Raw genomic sequence first — 23328 nt, 5'->3', positions numbered from 1 at the left:
GGAGATGGGCCTATAATTACTCAGGATGCACGGGTTGGCATTTGCTTTCTTTAACAGGGGAAACACAAGGGCCTTCTTCCATTTTGGAGCCACAATTCCATTTTCTAGAGCCAGATTAAAGAGGGCATTGATTTGCGGATTAATGGCAGGGGCAGCTTTAGCGAGCATGAAGAAGGGCAGGGGTCTAGGGGTGAGTTGGATTTAATTTTATGGATTGTTTGCCCCAAGTCCACTAGTGAGATTGGCACGAATGACTCGAGCCGTGCCACCATCTTGTCTTTGGTGGGGGGTGGGGAGATTAGGCTGTTTGCTGAATTTAGAGTAGATATTTTCCACTTTGGAGTGGAACAATAGGGAGAGGTCTTCAGCCAGAGACTAAGAAGCTGGCACTCTTTGTTTGCAAGCTTTTGGCTGCAAACAAATTTGGATTATTTAAAAAAAATGTTCTGGGGGCGGTGTCAGCGGCTGCAATTTGCGAAGAAAAGAAAGCAATTTTGGCTTTTTAAAAATATTTCTCCAGAACTGTTTGAGGATAGTGCTATAAGCTCATTTGTCATTAATGTCATAGTTCCTTCACCACTTTCGCTCCAGTTGTTTGCATGAACGTTTTTCTGCCTGAAGACTGGGTGTGAACCAATTAGCAGACGGTGTGGCAGAGGGTTTGGGGAAAGCTAGGATATCAAAGCCTGTACTTGGGAGTTGTTGAAGGAGTTGCGTGCATCCTCCATACCTTCCGATGTGATCACTTTAATTAGTGAGAACATATGCGATAGGTTGGACTCGGGGTTATTCTGCCAGGGTCTAGAGATGTTTTTGGGATTCGTGGAGCCCAATCGGGCAGAAGGAAATAATATGTGGAAGGACACTAGAAAGTGATCTGTCCAGACTAGTGGACGGGGGGAGCCTACTCTAACGAATGTGTAGTTCAAGAATATCAGATCCAGGGTGTGACCACCCTTGTGTGAGCCCCCATTATCAGTTGGAGGAGGTTAAGGTCACACATAGCTTGTTTAAATTGCTCTGCCAGGGAGAAGTTGGGAGATATCTGAAGGTAAAAGATCAGACTCTCACTGATGTCAATGCCCTCAAGCTTTGTAAAGGTGCAGCTAAAGATAGAGGGGTGTACAATGTCGATCCCACCACCCGTACCGGCAGCATGATCAACATGGATGCCCGAGTAGCCTTCCTCAATGGCGAGGGCAATGTCTTGGGCTAAGTGGGTGTTAAGCCAGGTGCCTTTAGGAATAGTATATCCCTGGTATGGTCATTAAGCAGATCCCAAATGTGAGATTTATATTTGGGGAGGAATCTTACATTATTGCGACCAATATGGATGTCGTTTGAGAAGAGGGAGAAGGACTATTCGCCACCCTCAACCCAAGGTGGAGCTCTGAGTCTCAAGGTGTCGCCTGGGGCTGTGCAGGGGATGTGCCATTTGAACTTGCACATAGGGCAGTCGGTTGAGTGGTTAGCCTGCAGGTTGAAAAACTGCAAGGTGCCACAAGATGTAGGACGGAGAGCCAGCAAGGTGTGATTTCCATAGTGTAGTCTCTGAGGATTGACTGGGGAGAAAAGGACAGCATGGCTGGCGCTGGACACTGACAGGTGGAGACGGGCTTGGCTCTGGCGTGCCAGCGGCACACCCACTGTACTCATTCGCAGTCTGACTGGCATCAAATACGCCAGGAGAGCATTACTAGCCCCCCCACCTCAGCTACTGGAGAGCTCACCAATGTGCGAGGAAGCAAATGGTGTCAGAAGTGGGGAACGGACACTAACAAGGGACTGTTCCTGAAAAAAAGCATTTTGTGAAACGGAGAAGAGCCTCCTAAATTAGCAGCAATAGTTACGTAAAAATAATCACTCTTGCTTTCAACTGTTTTAACGATTAACAATTGTGTCCCCGTCTACTTGAGATCTATAAAGAAGCTAGAGAATTGGGTCGGTTGCCGTCTTCCATGAGAGAGGCACTGATTATTCCCCTGTTGAAACCAGGTAGGGATGGCCAGGATGTAACGTCTTATAGACCGTTATCCATGCTGACGACGGACTACAAAATCCTGAGTAGAATTTTAGCGACTCGATTGCTGCCTCATATGACCGCCCTAGTCCATCAAGATCAGGCTGGTTTTATACCAACTAGAAACACTTCTTCCAATATACGACGGCTCATCAGAGTCATGAGGACCGAGCACCTTGGCCTGGTCATGCCGGCGATCCTTTCGGTCGACATAGAAAAAGCTTTTGATAGCCTGGAATGGACGTACCTTGGTAGAGTGCTGGACCGGTTCCGTTTAGGTGAGCGATTTGGGAGTTGGGTCAGAGTGCTATACTCATCTGCAGTAGAAAGAGTGAGGCTGGGGAAACTGATATCCACCCAATACCCAGTGCTACAGGGAACGAGGCTGGGATGTTCCCTATCCCCCCTGCTGTTTGCGCTGGCCATAGAACCGCTGGCGGTGCAGGCGAGATCGGGACTGCACTTTGACGGACTAAGGTATAATGCGCTGCCTTTGATTAGGTTCAGGGTCCCTTTCTGTTTTTCATATAATGCGCTGCCACAACGCATATCGTTGTATGCAGATGATTCAATCTTGTATCTGGAAAACACGGAGGGGGCACTGCGAGGAGCAATCACGCTGCTAACGAGATTTGGAAACTTATCGGGACTCAAAGTGAATTGGCGTAAGACATGCCTATATCCGGTACGACCATGCGAGACGGTTCCAGCTCTCCCCCAGGGGATAAAATGGGAGCCGAAGTGCCTCACTTATCTTGGGGTTCGGATCTACCATGCTGCTACAGACATCCTGGATGGTAACATAGGACGCTGCGTGAGGGCCTTGAAAGGGTGCATGGCATTTTGGTCCACGCTTCCGTTGTCAGTAATGGGGAGGATAGCCTTACTTAAAATGGTGGCATTACCGAGGCTGCTTTATAACTTTAGGACACTACCGGTTTGGGTCCCACCATCGTTGTTTAAAGAATTGAGGTCGATGGTCGTTGGTTTTTTATGGGGCACTGGTAGGAAGCAAATAGCCTTGGGGACACTTATGCGGCCGAGACTGGAGGGGGGTCTAGCAGTTCCGGATTTTGAACTTTACTATCTAGCAGCGCAGCTGCAGGTTCTTACACAGGCGGTGGCCACAGAGTTTCGGGGCCCTGAACAGGGGAGAGGCACAGGGATTCAAAGACATATGCTCCTACAACAAGCACTTCTCCCCAGAGACCTATCTCTAGAAGAAGGCACTTTGAGGTCATGCTGGAACCGTAGTCAACGTAAAGCGGGAGTCTTGCACCCATATGCTCCTGAGATCCCACTGGGAATGCTGACGGCACTTCCACATGGGGGTGACTGGGCTGTTCTCGAAGAATGGGAGCACCTAGGAGTCCAGATGGTAGGGGACCTATATGAAGAGGGCGAACTGCTGTCTTTTCAGGCCCTACAGGAAAGATATGACCTCCCGAATGGGGACTTCTTGATTCATGCGGCGGTAACGAGCGCAATTAGGAAACACTGGAAGAAGAGGCAAATAGAATCTCAGACTACAATGGCATGCCAATATGTGGTGATGGCAGCGGGGACCTTTAAAGCGGTCACGTGCCTCCAATTGCGGATGCTGCACGAGGGGTTATCGCCTTTAACGGCTCTAAAATTGAAATGGGAAACAAGCACAGGTCGACCGCTGCCAGATATCACATGGGGACATATCCTCAAGAGAGCCTGGAAGGGCACTCGAAACGCACGGCTTCAATTAATACAGCTTTTCATAGTGCACCAAGCCTATTTGACTCCGGGAAGAATTCAGAGGCACTTCCAGGTGCAAAATGCTGCATGCCCCAGATGCTTGACAGAAGGGGTAGAGCTGGAGCATATGCTGTGGGACTGCCCGATTCTGGGGAGTTACTGGACGGAAGTGGGTACACTTTTGAATGAAGTTACGGGCAGGGAATTGTCTTACGATATGGCCACGTGTGTGCTGCTCTGGTTCCCCCACACACCCAAGACGAAGATAACAAGCAAATTTATAGATCTGGGACTGATTTTAGCGAAGAGGGAAATCACCTTGCATTGGAAGTCGAGGGAAGGACCATCACACAGGCGCTGGCGGGCGGAACTTTTGAAATGGGCAAGGAGTGAGAGCACGGTCCGGATGCAACTAGCCCAACGATCGACTCAGGAGAGGGCCTTGGATCAAGCAAGGGCGTGGGAGGCCTTAGTTCAGGCCTTGATAGACCTTCAACAAGTTGATGAGGACTAGGGCGCATAGACTTTCAGTGTAATACTTAGACTTTACAACAAGTAGAAAATGTACCACTGCTAACTGAGTAACATGTGTTATTGAGATTTGGAAGTTACATGCCCGCACCAATCAGGGGGGGTGGGGGGGCGTAAAGGAATGTTGGGTTATAAAAGAAGACATGTTTCGTAAATAATGATGAGGTGTTGCATATGACGTTGTATGATGACAAATCTTCAATAAAATATGTTTTAAAAAAAAAATTGATTAACAATTGTGTAAAGAAGCGAGGGAGTCGATTTAAGTATAAAAATAAGATTATTTATTTTAGTGCCTTAAAGTGACCCGCTGGTGCAAGATAAAAGACGTCCTGCTTCAGCAGACTCCAACTGCTTCTCCTCCAAGTTAAACAAACACAATTACATCGGTGAATTCCAAATGACATAAATACAATCCACATTACCTCACAACAACCATGCAACAGGAAGCTGTTCAATGATTAAACACTACCTGAAATTAACATAAACAAAAGGAGAAAAAGTAAGATTTACCACATGTTCCTTTTTTTTTTTTAAGGAAAGAAAACAAAACAACAAACGAAAAATTTAATAAAAGTAAACTTACTCCAAAATATAGTTTTCGAACTTCTTTGGTACCTTAGTGCACCTTTTTTGTAACAAGATATTACCTTCATCAGAAATACCTTGCTTGACATTCTCACCCAAAATATCTTCTACTGGTTCAACAGGATGAGCATCAGGAATGCTTCCACTGGAGCCTCCACCATCCAAAAGTCTCCCAGTAGAACCTTGAGTAAGAACACACTTCCCACCACTCTCATCAAACCACACATCACCATTCACAAACTTTTCCTGCTCAAACAAACACTCCTACCCAGGCTTGAGAACAATTATAGAACTTTTGTTCCACCAACCTTTATCTTTTAGCAAGACAGCAGAATCAGAAACTCTCTCTATGGCACAGAGAATTTATAAAACCCTTGCGTTGTAAGAAAGGTTTGATAACACGCACCCAATCACCAATTTCAACAACTTTACTTTTAACTCTATGACAAGTATCGTGATAAGATTTTCCATAGATACGAGATGAAGTTATGTTATCTCTGGCGTTAGCAATGCAAGACTCCAAAATATCACCTTTCACATTTTTGCCAAAGCAGGTGTCAACAACGTCTTGACTTGCCTACCTCTCATCAAAAAATACGGAGTCACTCCAGTGCACGTACGTGGAGTAACATGATGACTCCAAATCTTTTCCCTCAAAAATTCTAAAACATCTAGATTGCTCTCCAATGCAGTCTGAATCCCTTCTTTTATGAACCTATTGGCCCTCTCCACTTGACCATTGGCCCTTGGACAATACAAAGACGCCTTTTCAGAATGGACCCCACATCTTTTTTTAAAACTTAACATCTTGGCAGAAACAAATTGCACATCATTATCGAATATAAGAACTCAGGGTGCTCCTTCAATTTTGAAAATATAGTCTAAAAACGTATAACCTCATCTGTGTTGGGATGTTAAACAAAGGTATAATACATCCACTTTTAAAAATTGTCAATGACAAGAATCAAAAATCTGCTCTCCCTGCCCAAACAATCATATGGCCCTGAGAAATCAAAAGAAACTCTCTCCCAAGGTCCCAGGGGAACCACCTGAAAACAGTTCAAGGCTCAGTAGAAACCTTCCAATGTTTACCAGATCTAACACACACTTTACAGTTATTCACATACTGTTCAACAAGAGCATCCATCCCAGGCCACCAATAATGAATCTTCAGTCATTTTTTTGTTCCAGAAAGCCCAGGAGGCCCAGAATGAGCCAAATGAATTAGCTTGTTCCTAATACCCGCAGGCGGTACAAATAAACCACGCCTCAACAAAATGTAATTTTCAATGCTAAGCTCACTCGAAACTTGAGCAAAACTTCGAAGACCGGGATCTAAATTCCTGCTAGGTGGCCAACCACTAACCACAAAGTGTTTAACTTTGAACAAAATACTATCCATACAAACAAACTCATTCCACTCTTCTTCTGAAATGGCAGAATTACAAGAACTCGCAGCATCCGCTAAAGCAACAACACATTCATTCTGGTCAGTGATGACAAACAATCCGCAGGACAATTCTTTCCACCAGGAATGTGCTGCATTTCAAAATTGAATTCTTGTAACCTCACAATGAGTCTCACAAGCATGGAAGAATCATTACCCGATCTAACATCATCCATCATATACACAAGCGGCTTCTGATCAGTCACTAAAACAACTGAACGCCCCCACAAAAAGTTCTTACATTTTTCCACTGCCCACACACAAGCCAAGGTCTCCTTCTCAATAGTACTGTAATGTTTTTCTACTCTACGCGAATACCTCTGGAGATCAAAGATATGACTCTTTCCTTACTATTTGAGTAAATACCACCCCTAAACCAATGGCACTGGCATCTACTGTAACATACAATTTTCCATCAGGATCAAAAGTATTAGGTCCAGGAGTCCTTGCAATACATTTTTTACTTGACTAAAAGCCTTATCATGTTCTGTAGTCCAAGCAAATGGAGCCCCCTTTTTAAAAAGTTGTGTTAAAGGTTGCCCAACAAGAGCATACCCTCTCACAATTCTGGCATAGTACTCTCCTAAGACTAGAAATGAATGTAATGAGTCCTTGTCCTTTGTCCAAAGCACTAACAAGGTCTGCCTTGGGAAAAATATCATTACAAGTAATCCTACCTATGACCTAAGTAGTCAATCTCATTAACCAGAAACTTACACTTGTCCTTACTTACTGTCATTCATTTACTTTCCAACACTTTAAACACATTTTACAAAATGATGTTATGCTGATCACATGTTTCTGCAAAGATCAAAATGTTGTCTTGAAAATCCTGAACTCCTCTCAAGCCCTGAAATAATTTCTCGATACATTTTTGAAAAACACTGGCCCCTGAGGCCAGCCCAAAGGGCATTCTCAAAAATCATAAAGACCGAACAGAGTGTTGAAAGCAGTGTGATCACTAGAGGTGTCATCAAGAACTACCTGATGGTAGGCAGATTTAAGATCAATCACGGAAAAATACTTTGCTCCATTAACTGCTGCTAACAACTCCTGTATTTTAGGCAAGGGGTAAGTATCCACGACAATGTTTTTATTCAAGGACCTAAGGTCCACACACACCCTCAACTCTTGATCTTTTTTTAAGAGCGATAACAAGGGCAGAAACCCACTCAGAACTGCCTGTAGGCTCAATTATGTTTTCAGCACATAAGGCATCCAAATGAAATTTTAACTTCTGACGCACACCTAAAGTAACCATGTGAACCTTGTGCTGAATAGGCACAGCTCCTGTTTTAAGTTTGATTTTGTGAGTAAAACCTTTAACCTGACCAACTTTATTCTGAAAAACAGTTTTGTGTCTAGCTACAATAGCATCCACACTTGACTTCTCAACCTTCACACTTTTGACTTGAATGTCCCTTAATTGAATTGGGCAATCCGTACTCGGACACAAAATGACACCCAGCTTCCCCAGGTCATACAACCCTACTATTTACTAACCATACATAGCTACATAGATCTTTGTAACAACATTGTGCCCTTTAAACTTCAAATTCTGTTCAAAGTATCCCAACATATGAATTTCAAAATTACCAAACGCCTTGGGATTAATATCAGTGTTTTTCAGCTTCACATCAACCCAATTTTCTTTAAAAAAAAAATCTGACAAAATGGTAATTGATAGGCCCGAGTCAGCCATAACTTCTAGAGCCACCTTCCTAATATGTACAACAACCAAAGGCGCATTAAAAGAAACTCCAACATTACTGACAGTGTGATTAAACGAAGAATCATAAACAGTAAGAAGTAAGTTCTCTAAATCATGCTCAACATTAGATGCTCAACATTAGATCTAGTATTAACTGTGGTATTAGGAACTGCTTTTGGTGCCCTGCACACATTCTGAAAGTGACCATACTTGCTACATTTTATAAATTTCTTCTTTAAAGCAGGACAATCAGGACTATTCGCCAGATGTAATTTTGACCCACACCAGTAACAGCTATGTTTAGTAACCCTTCCTACTCCGGTCCTGCCTGAACTTTCAACAGACTGTATTACACATACAGGAGAAAAAAACCTTATTCTCATCACTTGTGATGGCTTTGGCAGATTGAATAGATCTTTCTATACCTTGCGCTAGGTCCAACACTTCACCCAAAGTAGGATTACAACAGTCTAAAAGCCTCACTGGCACTTTTTTAGATTCACAGTTGAAAACAAACTGGTCTCTTATGCAGAAATCAAAGTTGGTTCTAAACTCACAATTGGCAGGCAACACTTGCAACCTGCTCCACAATTGATTTGTCCGCATGTTGTTTTCTTTTATGAAAAGTATGTCTTTCTATCATAATTTTAGGCTCATCTTCAAATTGTTTCTCCAATCTTGCTACAGCTTCCTTAAACACATTCCACCCATCACCTTGACCTCTTGATGCAGTTACAAGAAACAGATTTTCAAACATTTCTATGGCTGCTGTGCCCAGAAAACCAAATATAATCGCTTCCTGTCAGGAGAAAAACCATTCCCATCAATACCTACAATATAAATTTCAAACGTTTTCAAGCATTTATTCCACCATTAACTTTGGCTTACCAGGAACCTGTAAGAAAACTGCAGGTTGATTATAGTACTGAGAAGTCGCCATGACTCAGTAAAATATCTTCTGGTGAACAAAGAGAAAAGAAAATAGCAATAAGCATGTATATTTGTGCTACCAAACACAATTCCAGAAAAAGAAGCAGTAAGCATACAAGCACAGATTCATGAGAAGCAAACAGAAAAAAACAGGACATTAAAATGCACATTACATAAGTACTTGGGATAAGTGTGCATATCATTCAGATGGTTGAGTCCCAAGAAAATAAATGAAGAAGTGTGTGTTTCACTGTCACTGACACACAGCCAAGAAACCGAGCTCCCTCGTTGAAGTGTGCGCACCTCTGAGATGCACAATCAGTATATGAAGATCTAATCAGATTTCCTGACGAAGAAAGCAAATAAATCATTTTTTCCACAATAGTGTATGTATCACAGAAACGCACACGCTGCAGCGCCGATGACTTCACACCGCTGCTCCAATGAGGAAGGATCCAGTAAGGAACTAACAGCCTGATTCATCATTCTCCCGTTTTGCGAGCCCCTAATAGCGATTCATAAGGAATCGCTATTAAGGACTTGCAAAACGGGATTCATGTAGAAATTGCATAAAGAAATGCGATTCCTACACATTCCTTATTTGCGATTAGCAAATTGCTAATCGCAAATAAGGAATAACTCCCCTTTCATTCCTATTGGCCTAAAGGCTCATAGAAATGAATGGGGAGTTATTCCTTATTTGCGAATAGCAATTTGCTAATCGCAAATAAGATAGCGATTTCAAGGGTTCCAGGGGTGTCCAAAGGACACCCTGTAGCACCCATGAAATGTAATCTACATTGGTGTTGCGCACACACATGTCCAAAGGACGTGTGTGTGTAACATGCAACTTGGAAAAATGCATTTAAATGCATTTTTCTAAGTTTTCGCTATTTACCACGAGGTTTGACCTCGCGGTAAATAGCGGCCCAAAATAGCGATTTCGGTATTTTAAAATGGTTCATGAATTGCATTTAAGGAATCTCAAATAGAGATTCCTTAAATGAAATTCCTCGCAAATATGCGAATTCTTTAATAGCGATTTTTGCATTTGGGATGATGAATCCCAAATGCAAAAATTGCACTCGCAAAGGGCCAGATTCTCAGAATCTGGCCCTTTGCGAGCGCAATTAAGCTTGATGAATCAGGCTGTATAGATCTAGAAAGCCAACAGCTTGCATATCAAGCAAGCACTGTGGAAAATAAAGCTCTTCCGTAAGGAACCAAAATGGGTGCCAAGTAACGTGGTTTACGTCTGTTTTCTAGAGGAAATAGGTCGCATGCACATCTCCCAGCAACCAAGCAGACATCACACATAGAATCTTCACCACAGAGACGCGAGCAGTCAGTCGAACGATGCAAGGTATCTGTCAGGTCTCGTGCTCTTCTTGGATGCACAGGAGCAGAATGTCGCAAGTTCCCAATGCCCCACCAAGATTCCACAGAACACGTGATTAACTACGTGTGCCAATGAAACCCCACGGGGGAAAGGGGATGGGACAGAGAAGAGACACCCACACCTTGTCTGATTCTTCTTTCAACTTCAAACTTTTCTCTATTCTTCAGCTGCTTTCGCTTGACAGGTTTTTTTCTACTGCAAAGGAAACACTCACATTAGCTGATTGAACTCTAAGCAATCTAGTAACATGTGGCCTCACTTCTAGAGACCTACCTGTCTTGTGTGTGACCTATGCTCCTCTTCTTGTGTTTTAATATATAGTGTTGCTTCAGCCTGCAGTAGATATATTACAAGAATTATTTATCTTAAAATCTTCTCCTTTTCTTTTTCAATTTTCTTTCTTTTTACTTATCTTTTACTGATTCCTCACCTGCGTGTGCATAGCTGTTGTGTTTTACTGATTCGAATATGGTAAGTATTGACATTGAATCAAAACTATTTCGCTTCACCTATTGGTAACTCCACTGTAATATTTACACTTATTCTAACTCAAAAAATTTGACTACAAACTATTGATTTCTCTTAAGGCTTGAAGTTACTTCACTTCCTGACTATGGTTACTTTCTACTAAATGCTCGCTAAATTCAAATCTCTCCTTGAATGCCCAGCACTATTTATTCTACTAACGACTTGTGCTTACTCTACAATTTACTTTCTTTTACACAGTGTCTTGAATTTGTGCTTGCTCCCTAGACAACTCTAATTTCCAAAACTGCGCATGCTCGAGAGAGCCGCCTCTCGAACTCTGAGATTGCGCACTGCCTCAAAATCACATTAAATCAGAACGACCTTACTTGGGAAATGGATATTTTCAGTTCTGTGTTCTTCCAAGGCCGCAACGTCAATTTCAATAAGTGCGACAAAGGTTTTCCCTATACTAACTTCGCGGCGCTTATTCAGGAAAGTCCTTCTCTCCTCTGGAGTCGGGTGAAGTGCGCCACAGCGCGGGCTCCACACCTGGACCTAGATAATTGCCGGCAAAGACTAGAGCGCTAACCTGCTGCTTCAAGTCTCTATTTCTGGTGGCCATTTTAGCAATAGTACGAGCAGTAAGCTTGTTCTGACCATACACTGTTCGCTTCTTAAATCTGAACCTATGTACAATGGTATTTAACCCAAGCCCTTTTACCTTAGGTGACCTGACAATCCTGACAGTACCCTTCCTCAAAGTACTTCCTCTCTGCTTGGACTTGTTTGGGAATCTTTGATGAAATTCTTTAATCAATTTAGGGGCATGTACATCTGTAGACAACTGCCACGATCTATCCTCAGGACCATAACCTTTCCAGTCCAAAAAATAGTACAATCGTCCCTTCTTGAACTTAGAATCTAAAACTTGCTGCACCTCAAACTCTTCTACCTTCTCAGATTGAATTGGTTTTGGAGTTCTCTTGATCCGCAAATCTTTTGTCACCTTTTTCAGTAATGAGACATGAAAAACCGGATGAACCCGTAGACCCCTGGGCAACTTCAACTGATAGTTCAGGGTACTCAATTTTTTCTCAAACTGGTAGGGACCTACAAATCTTGGCTGTAATTTTCTAACTCCTTTTAGCGCATGGTTTTTTGTATTCCACCAAACCTTGTCTCCTACTTGTAACTCTGGTTCTTTTCTTCTCTTTTTGTCTGCATAATACTTGTAACTTTCCCTTGCCTTGGTTCCATTTTTTGTGGCTGAACTATGTACTTGTGTTATGTGTTCTACCAAATCAGTTACTGCCGGGACATCTACCTCATGAAAATTTAAGGACTGATGAGGATGCCTGCCATTGTTGAGATAAAAAGGAGTGTAACCTGTAGAAACATTCTTTGCATTGTTGTGCGCAAACTCTGCTGCCCACAGGTAATCTGGCCAATCACCTTCCTGATCTAATAATCACAGTCTAAGGTACTGTTCTAACTCCTGATTTGTTTGTTCTGTCTGGCCATCTGTCTCTGGGTGATAACTTGTAGTGTACCTGGTTTCTATGTTCAACTTCTGAGTGAAAGCCTTCCAAAAGTGGGAGAGGAATTGAGACCCTCTATCTGATATCAAGACCTTGGGTATGCCATGTGCTCGAACAATTGTTTGACTAAATGTGTGTGCCAATTTCTCCGCTGTGGGCACCCCTTTTAATGGTACAAAATGGGCCATTTTAGTAAAGGAGTCTAGACATACCAATATGGTATCGTATCCCCTGCTTGAAGGTAGATCTACTACTAAGTCTAATGTTATGGTATGCCAGGGATAAGGGGGAGTTGGTAAGGGTTGCAGTAACCCTTTAGGAGCTTGCCTCTCTGGTTTTCCCCTTGTGCAGATCTCACAGGTGGTCCCATATCCCTCCACATCTTTAATCATGTTGGGCTATCAAAATCGTCGTCTCACCAAGTCTTCTGTTTTAGCAATTCCTTTATGTCCTGCCAATATGCTATCATGACTTTCCTTCAAGGCCTTTTGCTGCATCTCAGGCATGGGTAAATACAGAGCTCCATTATGATATGGTAAGCCTTCTCGAACCTCTCGTCTTGAATCCTCTCTTAACCAGTTCTCCAGTTCTTCCGAGAACTTGAGATTTTGATTTCCCTCTTTCCGAGACTCTTGCAATATTGCACCAACCATCCTTTCAGCGGCTATAATAGACTGGTTCTTGACTTCTTCAAATACTCCCTCTGTGCCCAACCTGGACAAGGCGTCCGCCTTACCGTTTTGTGCACCAGGTCGATAAGTGATAACAAAATCATAGTCAACAAAATATAAAGACCAACGTAATTGCCTTGGTGTCAATGTTCTGGCTGATTTCAAAAATTTCAAATTTCGATGGTCAGTATAAGCTGCCATTACATGCTTAGCTCCCATAAAATAGTGTCTCCACTCTTTGAATGCATCCTTGATGGGCAATAACTTTTTTTCAGTTATGGTGTAGTTGACTTCTGCTGCAGTTAATTTTCTCGAATGAAAGGCCACCGGATTGAGTTGTCCAGTAGTTTTATGTCTTTGAGACACCACCCCTCCTAAGGCCAGATTGGAGGCATCTGTTTCCACAAAGAAGGGCTCTGAAGGATCTGGATGAAGTAAAATAGGAGCAGTGGTGAAATCCTTCTTCAGTTGAGTGAACGATTCCTCTGCTTCTGTGGTCCACTCAAACTTGATACCCTTCTTCAGCAGTCGAGTAAAAGGAATCAGTTTTTGGGAGAAGTTTTGAATCAACCTCTTATAAAAATGTGCGAATCCAATGAAACTTTGAATTTCCTTCACTGACCTAGGGGATTCCCATTCAATTACTGCTCTGATCTTACTTTCATCCATTGTAATTCCATTTGGAGAAAGCACGAATCCCAGAAATTCCACTAATGTAACACTGAATGCGCACTTCTCCAGTTTTACAAATAAACTGTTTTCTCGCAATTTCAACAGGATCTTCTTAACATGCTCTTCATGTTCTTCCACGGTGTCAGAGTAAATTAAAATGTCATCAATGTACACTATTACATTTTGATCAATGAAATCTTTCAACACATCGTTGATAAAATGCTGAAAGGCAGCTGGTGCATTGCATAATCGGTAGGGCATTACTTGATATTCGAAAAGGCCATCCTTGGTTCTAAACGCCGTCTTCCATTTGTCTCCTTCACAAATTCTGACAAGATGATAGGCCCCTCTCAGATCCAGTTTGGTATATACTTTCGCCCCTTTTACCTGGTCAAACAAAACTGAAATTTAAAGGCAATTGATATAGATTTTTTACTGTTATCCGATCGATCGCTCTATAATCTATGCAAGTTCTCAACTCTCCACTCTTCTTTGGAATAAAAAAAAGTGGGGAGGAGACTGGGGTTTGTGACGGCCGAATGAATCCATTATTTAGGTACTTTTGTATATATTCCTTTAGATGCTCATCTTCTCGTTCAGTCAATGCGTAGATTCTGCTGCATGGGAGATTGGATCCTGGTTCCAACTCTTATCTTACAATCAAATTCTCTATGTGGTGATGGCCTTTCCGCTTTCACCTCACTGAAAACATCTTCAAACTCCGCATATTCTTCTGGTAATATAGTATTTATCACACAAATTGTTGCCTCTCTTTCACTCAAATGGAACGCTGGGCTTTTCTCATGGGCATTTTTACATCCTTTGAAACAATTCTCCTTGCAGTATTCTGAATTCATAACTATCAATCGGGCCTCTCAATTGATCATCGGATTATGCTCCGTGAGCTATGGCAGACCGAGAATTAACTGAAACTGCGGCGCATCTACCAAATTGAATTGCAGAGTTTCTAGATGCCCATCTTCAGATTCAAGCTCCACTGGTTCTGTGTGACTCAGTATAGGCCCTGAAGATAGGTTTGTTCCATCGACGGCTCGAACAGCTTCACTTCTTTCCTTCTTAATTGCCACAAGACCAATCTTCTCTGCAAACTTCAGATCGCAAAAGTCGCCTGTGGCACCTGAGTCCACCATTACCGTTATCTTTTCCAATTTCTTCATTCTAAAGCTTAAGGTCCTCATCATAATCAAGTGTGGGGCTGCTGATTGTAAGGTATTAGCCAAGGTATGGGTATTTGGAGCTGTCTTTGATTCGGCAACCACCAGTCCAACTCCACTTACTGGTGGTGCAAGGCGTTTTCCGATGGTGTTTGCTTGGGTTTTTTAGGACAATTACGAACAAAATGCCCTACTCCTCCACAATAGAGACATTGCTTATTTGTTCTCCGTCGTTCTTTCTCTTCTTTGGAGAGTGGTTCTCGAATTGTTCCGATCTGCATGGGTTCGCCTCCACGGGCGGAGTAATTTTCTTTACTGCCTTCAGTCTTTACTCGATCAAATCTAGCCACACTAGGACGATAATCTCGCCTTCTCTCTCCTCTTCATACGCTTTGTCTGAAATCAATTTCTAATACTAAATCGATTAATGCAGAGGTCTCCGTGGGCCTATTTGGCACTTGTGCCAAGGCATCTTTTAAATCGTCTTTTAAGCCACGATAAAATACAGCTGCTTGTTTATTCTCGGGCCATTCTGCTTCTACCACCAACTTGTTAAACTGAGCCAAGTATGCGATCAGATCTCTGTTGCCCCGTTTTATCTCCAGTAATTCTTTGTCTGTTGCTTGTGAGACCCTTCTTCTGTCAAATATTCGAAGGAACTCCTTTTTTAAATCATCCAGGTTGCATAAAATTGGGTCATTTCTGGTCACCAACGGCATAGACCAAGACGCAGCATCCCCACTTAAATATGACAGGATAAATGCCACTCGAGATTGCGCATCGGGGAAAACTGCCGGGCGACACATAAAATGTAAAGTACATTGTGTCAGGAATACTTGGGCTTTTTGTGGGTCTCCACTGAAACGTTCTGGTGGAGCCAAAGGAATTACTAAGGGTAAAGAGTGAATAACCTGTGTGGTCACCTTAGCTTGGGGAGAGGAATCTTCATTAGGATTCCTTTCAGAAAATATTGGATGTTTTAAACTAGGGCTGGACACTATACTACTTACTTTAATGGATAAGTCTGTAGTTTCCTTTCTCAACTCCCTATTCTCTTCTCTGACTGAGATTAATTCCCTTTGGATCCCTTCTAAAATCTCACCTAACCTTTTTAAGTCCAAACCTTCCGCCATTCTGCTCAGGTGTTATAATAACGTGGGCACTTCACTCTGTCAGGTCTCGTGCTCTTCTTGGATGCACAGGAGCAGAATGTCGCAAGTTCCCAATTCCCCACCAAGATTCCACAGCACACGTGATAAACTACGTGCGCCAATGAAACCCCACGGGGGAAAAGGGATGGGACAGAGAAGAGACAGCCACACCTTGTCTGATTCTTGTTTCGACTTCAAACTTTTCTCTATTCTTCAGCTGCTTTCGCTTGCCAGGTTTTTTTTCTACTGAAAAGGAAACACTCACATTAGCTGATTGAACGCTAAGCAATCTAGTAACATGTGACCTCACTTCTAGAGACCTACCTGTCTTGTGTGTGACCTATGCTCCTCTTCTTGTGTTTTAATATATAGTGTTGCTTCAGCCTGCAGTAGATACAAGAATTATTTATCTTAAAACCTTCTCCTTTTCTTTTTCAATTTTCTTTCTTTTTACTTATCTTTTACTGATTCCTCACCTGAGTGTGCATAGCTGTTGTGTTTTACTGATTCGAATATGGTAAGTATTGACATCGAATCAAAACTATTTTGCTTCACCTATTGGTAACTCCACTGTAATATTTACTCTTATTCTAACTCAAAAAATTTGACTACAAACTATTGATTTCTCTTAAGGTTTGAAGTTACTTCACTTCCTGCCTATGGTTAGTTTCTACTAAATGCTCGCTAAATTTGAATCTCTTCTGGAATGCCCAGCACTATTTATTCTACTAACGACTTGTGCTGACTCTACCATTTACTTTCTTTTACACAGTGTCTTGAATTTGCGCTTGCTCGCTAGACAACTCTAATTTCCAAAACTGCACATGCTCGAGATAGCCGCCTCTCGAACTCGGAGATTGCGCACTGCATCAAAATCACATTAAATCAGAACGGCCTTACTCGGGAAATGGATATTTTCAGTTCTGTGTTCTTCCAAGGCCGCAATGTGAATTTCAAATAGCGCGACAAAGGTTTTCCCTATACTAACTTCGCGACGCTTATTCAGGAACGTCCTTCGCTCCTCTGGAGTCGGGTGAAGTGCGCCACAGCGCGGGCTCCACACCTGGACCTAGATAATTGCCGGCAAAGACTAGAGCGCTAACCTGCTGCTTCAAGTCTCGATTTCTGGCAGCCATTTTAGCAATAATACGAGCAGTAAGCTTGTTCTGACCATACACTGTTTGTTTCTTAAATCTGAACCTATGTACAATGGTATTTAACCCAAGCCCTTTTACCTCAGGTGACCTGACAATCCTGACAGTATCCCGTGCAGGAATCTTCGGCGCATGCAAGTATCCACGAGCACACCAGTCCTCAACTACCAAAATGGTAATGAACTTCCCAAACGTTAAAGAGCATACGTAAACAGTACTCTGAAAATCACTGCATGATAAATCAGGAAAGTAGAAAGCTTGGTCCTCCGATATCCGATAGTGGCTTTCAGCTTTAAGTAGAAATAAAAATATTAGGAAATCCTCTAGGACCGAGTATGAAAATACTGCCTTCAGGATAAAAATGAAACTGGCACAGTAGGTCAGCACTAACAACTCGTCACCATTGTAAAGAAGCGTGGGAGTCAATTTAAGTATTAAAATGAGATTATTTATTTTAGTGCCATAAAGTGACCCACTAGTTCAAGAGCAAAAGAAAGAAGTCCTGCTCCAGCTGACTCCAATCACTTCTCCTCCAAGTTAAATAAACACAATTACAACAGTGAATTCCAAATGACATTGACCAATTCCACATTACCTCACAACAGCCATGCAACAGAAAGTTGTTCCATGGTTAAACACCACATGAATTAACACAAACAAAAGGAGAAAAGTAAGATTAACTACAAATTATAAACAAACTTTGGAAATGGTAACCGATTCACACACAGTCTAAGGAATACGGTAAAGGAGCGATCGTACGACCCTGCCCCTGTGCGTCCGTTGCCTGACTGTCATCAAATAGGACCAGAGAGCTCTAGTAGCCCCTCCCACCTTAGCTACTGGAGCGCTAACCAAAGCGCTAGGCAGCAAATGGTGTCGAAAGTGGGTAACTGACATTAGCAAGGGACTGTTCTTGAAAAAAGTACTTGGTGCTACTGAGAAAAGTTTCCTAAATTAGCATCAATAGTTATTTAAAAATAATCACACACGCTTTCTACAGTTTTAACAATTAGCAATCGTAAATGCTTGGATGAAATTCTTTCTTTGAGCTATGCCTTCGAAAGGTAGTTCTGGTTTGAACAACCATCTCCTGTCACAAATGATTCCTCCCCTCTGACCATCCATACTATAACTTAGTTAATTGAAATGGTTGTCACTGCAGAGGACTTACAGCTTGTACTCCTTAGAGACATAGGAATGACCACACTGCCTTGACGGATGGTAAAGTCTAGGGCTGAGCCCTAGGGGATGGTAAAGTCTAAACACTTTTAACAAAAATTCTCAACCAAATCAATTGATATAAAATCCTAATGATTCGAATATATTGTGCTCTTTATTTTTACAGAGTCCGTTATCAATGCCATGTTTTTTTTAATATAAAACATAACCGCCTTCCTTACATATCTTGTGAAGACATGCAAGCATACCCTTTGACACAAAGCATAACCATTGGCATACTTGTAAAGATAAATCAGCAGAAAGTGACCATACACAGTTGAAAGTATAACCATCCTCTGAGGGTCAAAGAAGGATTATTTTGCCTGGTGTTGCAGTGACAGTAGTCCTAGTAAAGAGTGACATTTTGGTTAGGCACTGGAATATGTATTTCAGTCCAGAAAGCTAGACATCTGTTATTGGCTGAAGGAGGCAGATGTTTGGACGTGGAGCTTGTTTCTGGAGGAGCCTACCCACCTCTTCTCTGTTCAGTTTGCCTCACAGTTGGTTCTTCCTCTGCCAAGGGGTTGCATTACAACTCGCGCTGTAATTTTTCTGCTGTTCCTAAATGTGAAGTTTAGAAAATGTTCAACTCCTAACATAACCCCTGCCTGTTTATCTATTTTCTTGAATGATATGTCACCCTACTGAAAGTTATAAATATGATTAATACTGTTTATGAAAGGCCTCATCTCTGATACTGCAGGTAAAGTTCTCCACGTGGAGCACATTGAACTTCTGTCCGAACAATATAAAGAGTTGAAAAAAGAAGTTACCGGGAAGGAACTTTTGAGCGGGACTTTGCACTTCACAGGTCAGTCAAATGACAGTTGACATTGTTGAATATTTTCATGGTACAGCAAATCACTTTTCAGACCATTTCCTACCCATACCACAGTGTTCTGCATGGAAAAGCTTTAGTAGCAAATGTTTGTTTAAATTAGTAATATTTTATGTTTAACTCCATATTTAGTTCGCACAACTTAAGATCGCGGGGAAAGCCTGTGTCCAAGAGTGGAAGTTGGCATGGGAAGTTCTGTAAGTTTGAGATGGATGAAGTAGAAGACTTGTGGTTTATTTTTTTGTTTTTTACAGTTTTTATTTGAATTTCAAATTTATTACAGACATCACCCCCCCCACCCTCCCCACCCCCGGAGAACAGGTACCCATCAATTTTTATTACATGAAAAAGCATTAGTGAGCATAGTCAGTTTTAGGAAAGAAAAGACATACATACAGAAGGAAAAATATCTTATTTGCAACAACAAATGGCCAATGAATATTATTCCCATAATCATTCCTCCTGAATCCAAGCTAACAGTGGCGCCCAAATCTTCATACCCCTGTTCCGCTTATCCCTCCCTTTGTTTCTGTAAATGGCAACCTCTAGGTTGCATGTCGCAAGCAGCCTAGCTCTCCATTGTAGAAACGAAGGTGGTAACGGATCTATCCATGCTGATGTGACGCAAAGCCTGAAGACGGCAATAGCTACAAAAATCAGCCCTTGTATTTGGTTTGGTCGGGCGATGCTAGATGTACCCAACACGACTTCTTCAGTTGTAATGTTAACCCTACAGTGTGCGATAACTGAAAGGAAGTCAGAAACTTCTGCTAATACTTTTGCTAGTATAGGGCATGAGGCAAACATATGAATTATGTCCGCCGCGGAGAGTACACATCATGGGCAGATTGTACCTTTCCCAGTCCCCCATTTTGCTATTTTGTCAGGAGTATAGTAAAGTGAGAAGAACGTTTTTGAAAAATTGTGCTTGGAGATTCATGGACATTAAACAAGTGAGTGACATTTCGTAAGCGTTGAGGGATGCTTGAGGAGAAACATCGAGTCTAGTCTGCCATACCGCCCCATGTTTGTCCATATCATCTGGTAAGAATAAATTCAGCCCTGCATATATCTCACCAATTCTTGGAGTTTTTGCTAGTCTTAGTTTATCTATAATTTGACAAGGTTGAAATTTGATGCGACCACCCCCTTTCTTTAATATTAAAAAATCCCTATTCGTCAAACTAAAATCTGATTTCAATTCATCAAATGATTTAATTCCGTTAACTGAAAAGAAACACCCAAGCTGTCTAACCCCTGATTCAATCCATCTCTGCATGCATACATCCTGGAATATTTCTGGAAGATCCGTATTCTGTGACACGGGGTGTAGAAGGAATACCGACCTAAACATACTAGTTTTTTTAGCTTTTCCCCATATTTTGACAACACTAGAAATGGTCTTAAATTTCACTTTTTTTTTAAATAATCATCATTTCTATGACGCCACAGACAGCCAGCGCTCCCATCCCCCAGGATCAGTTCTTGTGGAGTGGGTATGTTCCGACCATCCGGGTTAGCGATTAATAGGCTAACACTGTATTTCAGCACTTTAGCCCAATAATATAATTTAAAATTGGGTAGTGACCATCCACCTCGTTTTCTAGGTAAGGTAATCCATCTAAGTGCTCTACGTGGTCTATTGTATCCCCACACAAAACGTGAAAACATAGTATCTATATTTTTAAACTAGAGGGGAAAATTCTAGACATATAGCACGGAAAAAATATAAAAACTTCGAAAAAAATAACATCTTTACAACATTAGTCCTACCCCCAATAGTTAGATGTAAATTATGTAGCCGGAGTAGTTCCTTCTTGGTACGATATATAAGGGGCTCGATATTATCATCAACGATATTTTCGTTTTTAGCGCTAATACTAACCCCTAGATATGTCGCCTTATCAATTGTCCTTGGGTCCTTCATCGTGATTTTATTGTTAAGCACTATCTGAGTTTTGCTAAAGTTCAATTTATATCCTGAGACTCTACCAAAGTCGAGGGCTTCTTTTTCTATCTAATTTATAGAGTTATTAGGGTCTCCTGTAACAATGGCTATATCATCTGCGTATGCCAGATATTTTGTTTCTAAATCCCGTACTTGGATTGGGAGGATTAAGACATTATTTTCTAGTCTATGTATAAATGCGTCAATATAAATATCAAACAGGAGGGGCGAGCAGGGGGCACCCCTGTCTTGTACCCCTAGTGATGGCAAAGCTTTCAGAAAGTACCCCATTAATCAAAACACGGGCACTAGGGTTTACATAAAGCCGTTTGATTGCCGTTATATATTTCTCTCCAATCCCACAGTTTGACATGGCTGCCCACAGGAATTTCCAGGAGACCCTATTGAACGCCTTTTCCGCGACCAGCAGTATAAGCGCCATAGGGTCTCCTGTCACTCCCGTGTAATCAAAAAGAGAAATAACTCTTTGTATGTGGCCAGTTGTGGATCGTCCAGGAACGAACCCGTGTTGTCGTTCTGAAACTATTTTATGAATAATGGGTGCCAGCCGTGCTGCCAGCAATTTAGAATACATTTTAGAGTCCCCATTAATCACGGTAATGGGGCGATAAGAGCCCATTTCTTTGACGTCATTGTTCTTTTTAGGAAAAACAATTATTTTAGCTAGTGACCAGGACCTTGGTGGGTTCCCTCCCTGAAAGATATATTGAAAGAGTGATGTTATGATGGTCCTAAGTTGTGGAGCGAATTTAATGTAAAAATCGGTGGGAATCCCGTCCATACCCGCTGCCTTCCCGTTAGCCAGGGACATTATCGCCAGTAATATTTCCTCCCAGGAGATTGGACCATCTAAAAGTTCCTGATCTTCTGTTCCCAGGTGATCGGGAGTAAATAAATCCAGATATAATCTGGGGTCGCCACATTCGTTCTCATCTTCCTGGTATATTTTCCTATAGAACCTCTGGAATGCCGTTCTTATTTCCGCAGGTTCAGATCTTAGACCCAAATCTGGGTCCCTGATTTCTTTTATTAATGCAAATGAGATCTCTTCTCAAGTTCTAACGGCTAATTGATGTCCCACTTTTTCACTTAACTCTTATGTTTTTTCCCTATTGATACTGGCTCTAGCAACTGCTCTTCCGACTAATATTTCTGAAATATAGTTTTTAGCGATTGCCACCTTCGACACCTCATTTTCTGTCGGCCTTTCTTCCTGTACCGTTTTAAACAGCTCCTCCTCTGCTCTTCGCAGGTCTTGTTCTAGTAATGCCATTTTTTGTTTTTCTTTTTTGTTATATTTAAAGGAAAAGTTCATAGTTTCGCCCCTGACACAAGCCTTCAGAGCATCCCACACCATGTCGATTGAGGTAGATCCCACGTTATCTTCTAGAAAAGCCGAGATCCAAATTCTCTTGTTGGTAATATGCATCATTGTTTAATAATGCCCTTTCAAATGTCCATGTGTTTATGTTGGATCTCTCGGGGACATTCATGAGGCTAAGCTCCAGTGGATTATGGTCTGAGAGAATTCTAGGTAATCTGTCAATTTGACATGTTGTTCTCGGGGAATTAGACATAAGCATGTAATCTAATCTTACATGCCTTGAGTGTGGGTGTGAATAATAGGTGTACCCAGGGTCCTCCGGATGTTTCGTTGACCAACCATCTATTAAACCATGTAGCATACACATGTCTTTTAAGGCTTGGAAAACTTTTCGCTTCCTTCCCTGAAATGTAAATCCTGGATCTATAGACCATTCGCTAGGCAGATGAATATTTAAATCTCCGCATATAATCAATGGAAGAGGCCAGTGTGTTAATTCATTAGAGACATTATTCAATACATCCGGGTCATCACTGATATTACCATATATAGTGCATATTGTTAGCTTGCCTACCCCGTTGTTATAGTGGCATTCTACTATTGCAAATTGTCCTAATGTATCCGCTACGGCCCATGGAAACTGTAGCCCCCCACCTTTTGCTAAAATAGCCACCCCCCTGGTGCGTGTCCCCTGCGTTGTAGCTACTATGAGTCGATATCCTAATGTTTTAAGTAAGTATTGCTGTGACCCCTCAATGTGTGTCTCCTGAAGACAAATTATGTTGGCTCCAGATAC

The 23328-nt window shown here is 41.9% G+C and overlaps 1 protein-coding gene across 2 annotated transcripts in view; it reads left to right on the top strand.

The window, feature by feature from the left end:
- The window catches only part of BLVRA (biliverdin reductase A), a 220091-nt gene that overhangs the window by 119791 nt on the left and 76972 nt on the right, over nucleotides 1–23328 (top strand). For both annotated transcript variants that reach the window (XM_078688188.1, XM_078688189.1), the window contains one exon: nucleotides 19105–19212. In XM_078688188.1, the coding sequence (XP_078544314.1) occupies nucleotides 19105–19212 (108 nt within the window). The remainder of the gene's footprint in view (nucleotides 1–19104; nucleotides 19213–23328) is intronic.

Source organism: Lissotriton helveticus, chromosome 4_1 (genome assembly GCF_964261635.1).
Source record: "Lissotriton helveticus chromosome 4_1, aLisHel1.1, whole genome shotgun sequence".
Taxonomy (NCBI): Eukaryota; Metazoa; Chordata; class Amphibia; order Caudata; family Salamandridae; genus Lissotriton; species Lissotriton helveticus.
The sequence above is the reverse complement of the archived record's forward strand: the minus strand, read 5'-3'. Positions and strand labels throughout refer to the sequence as shown.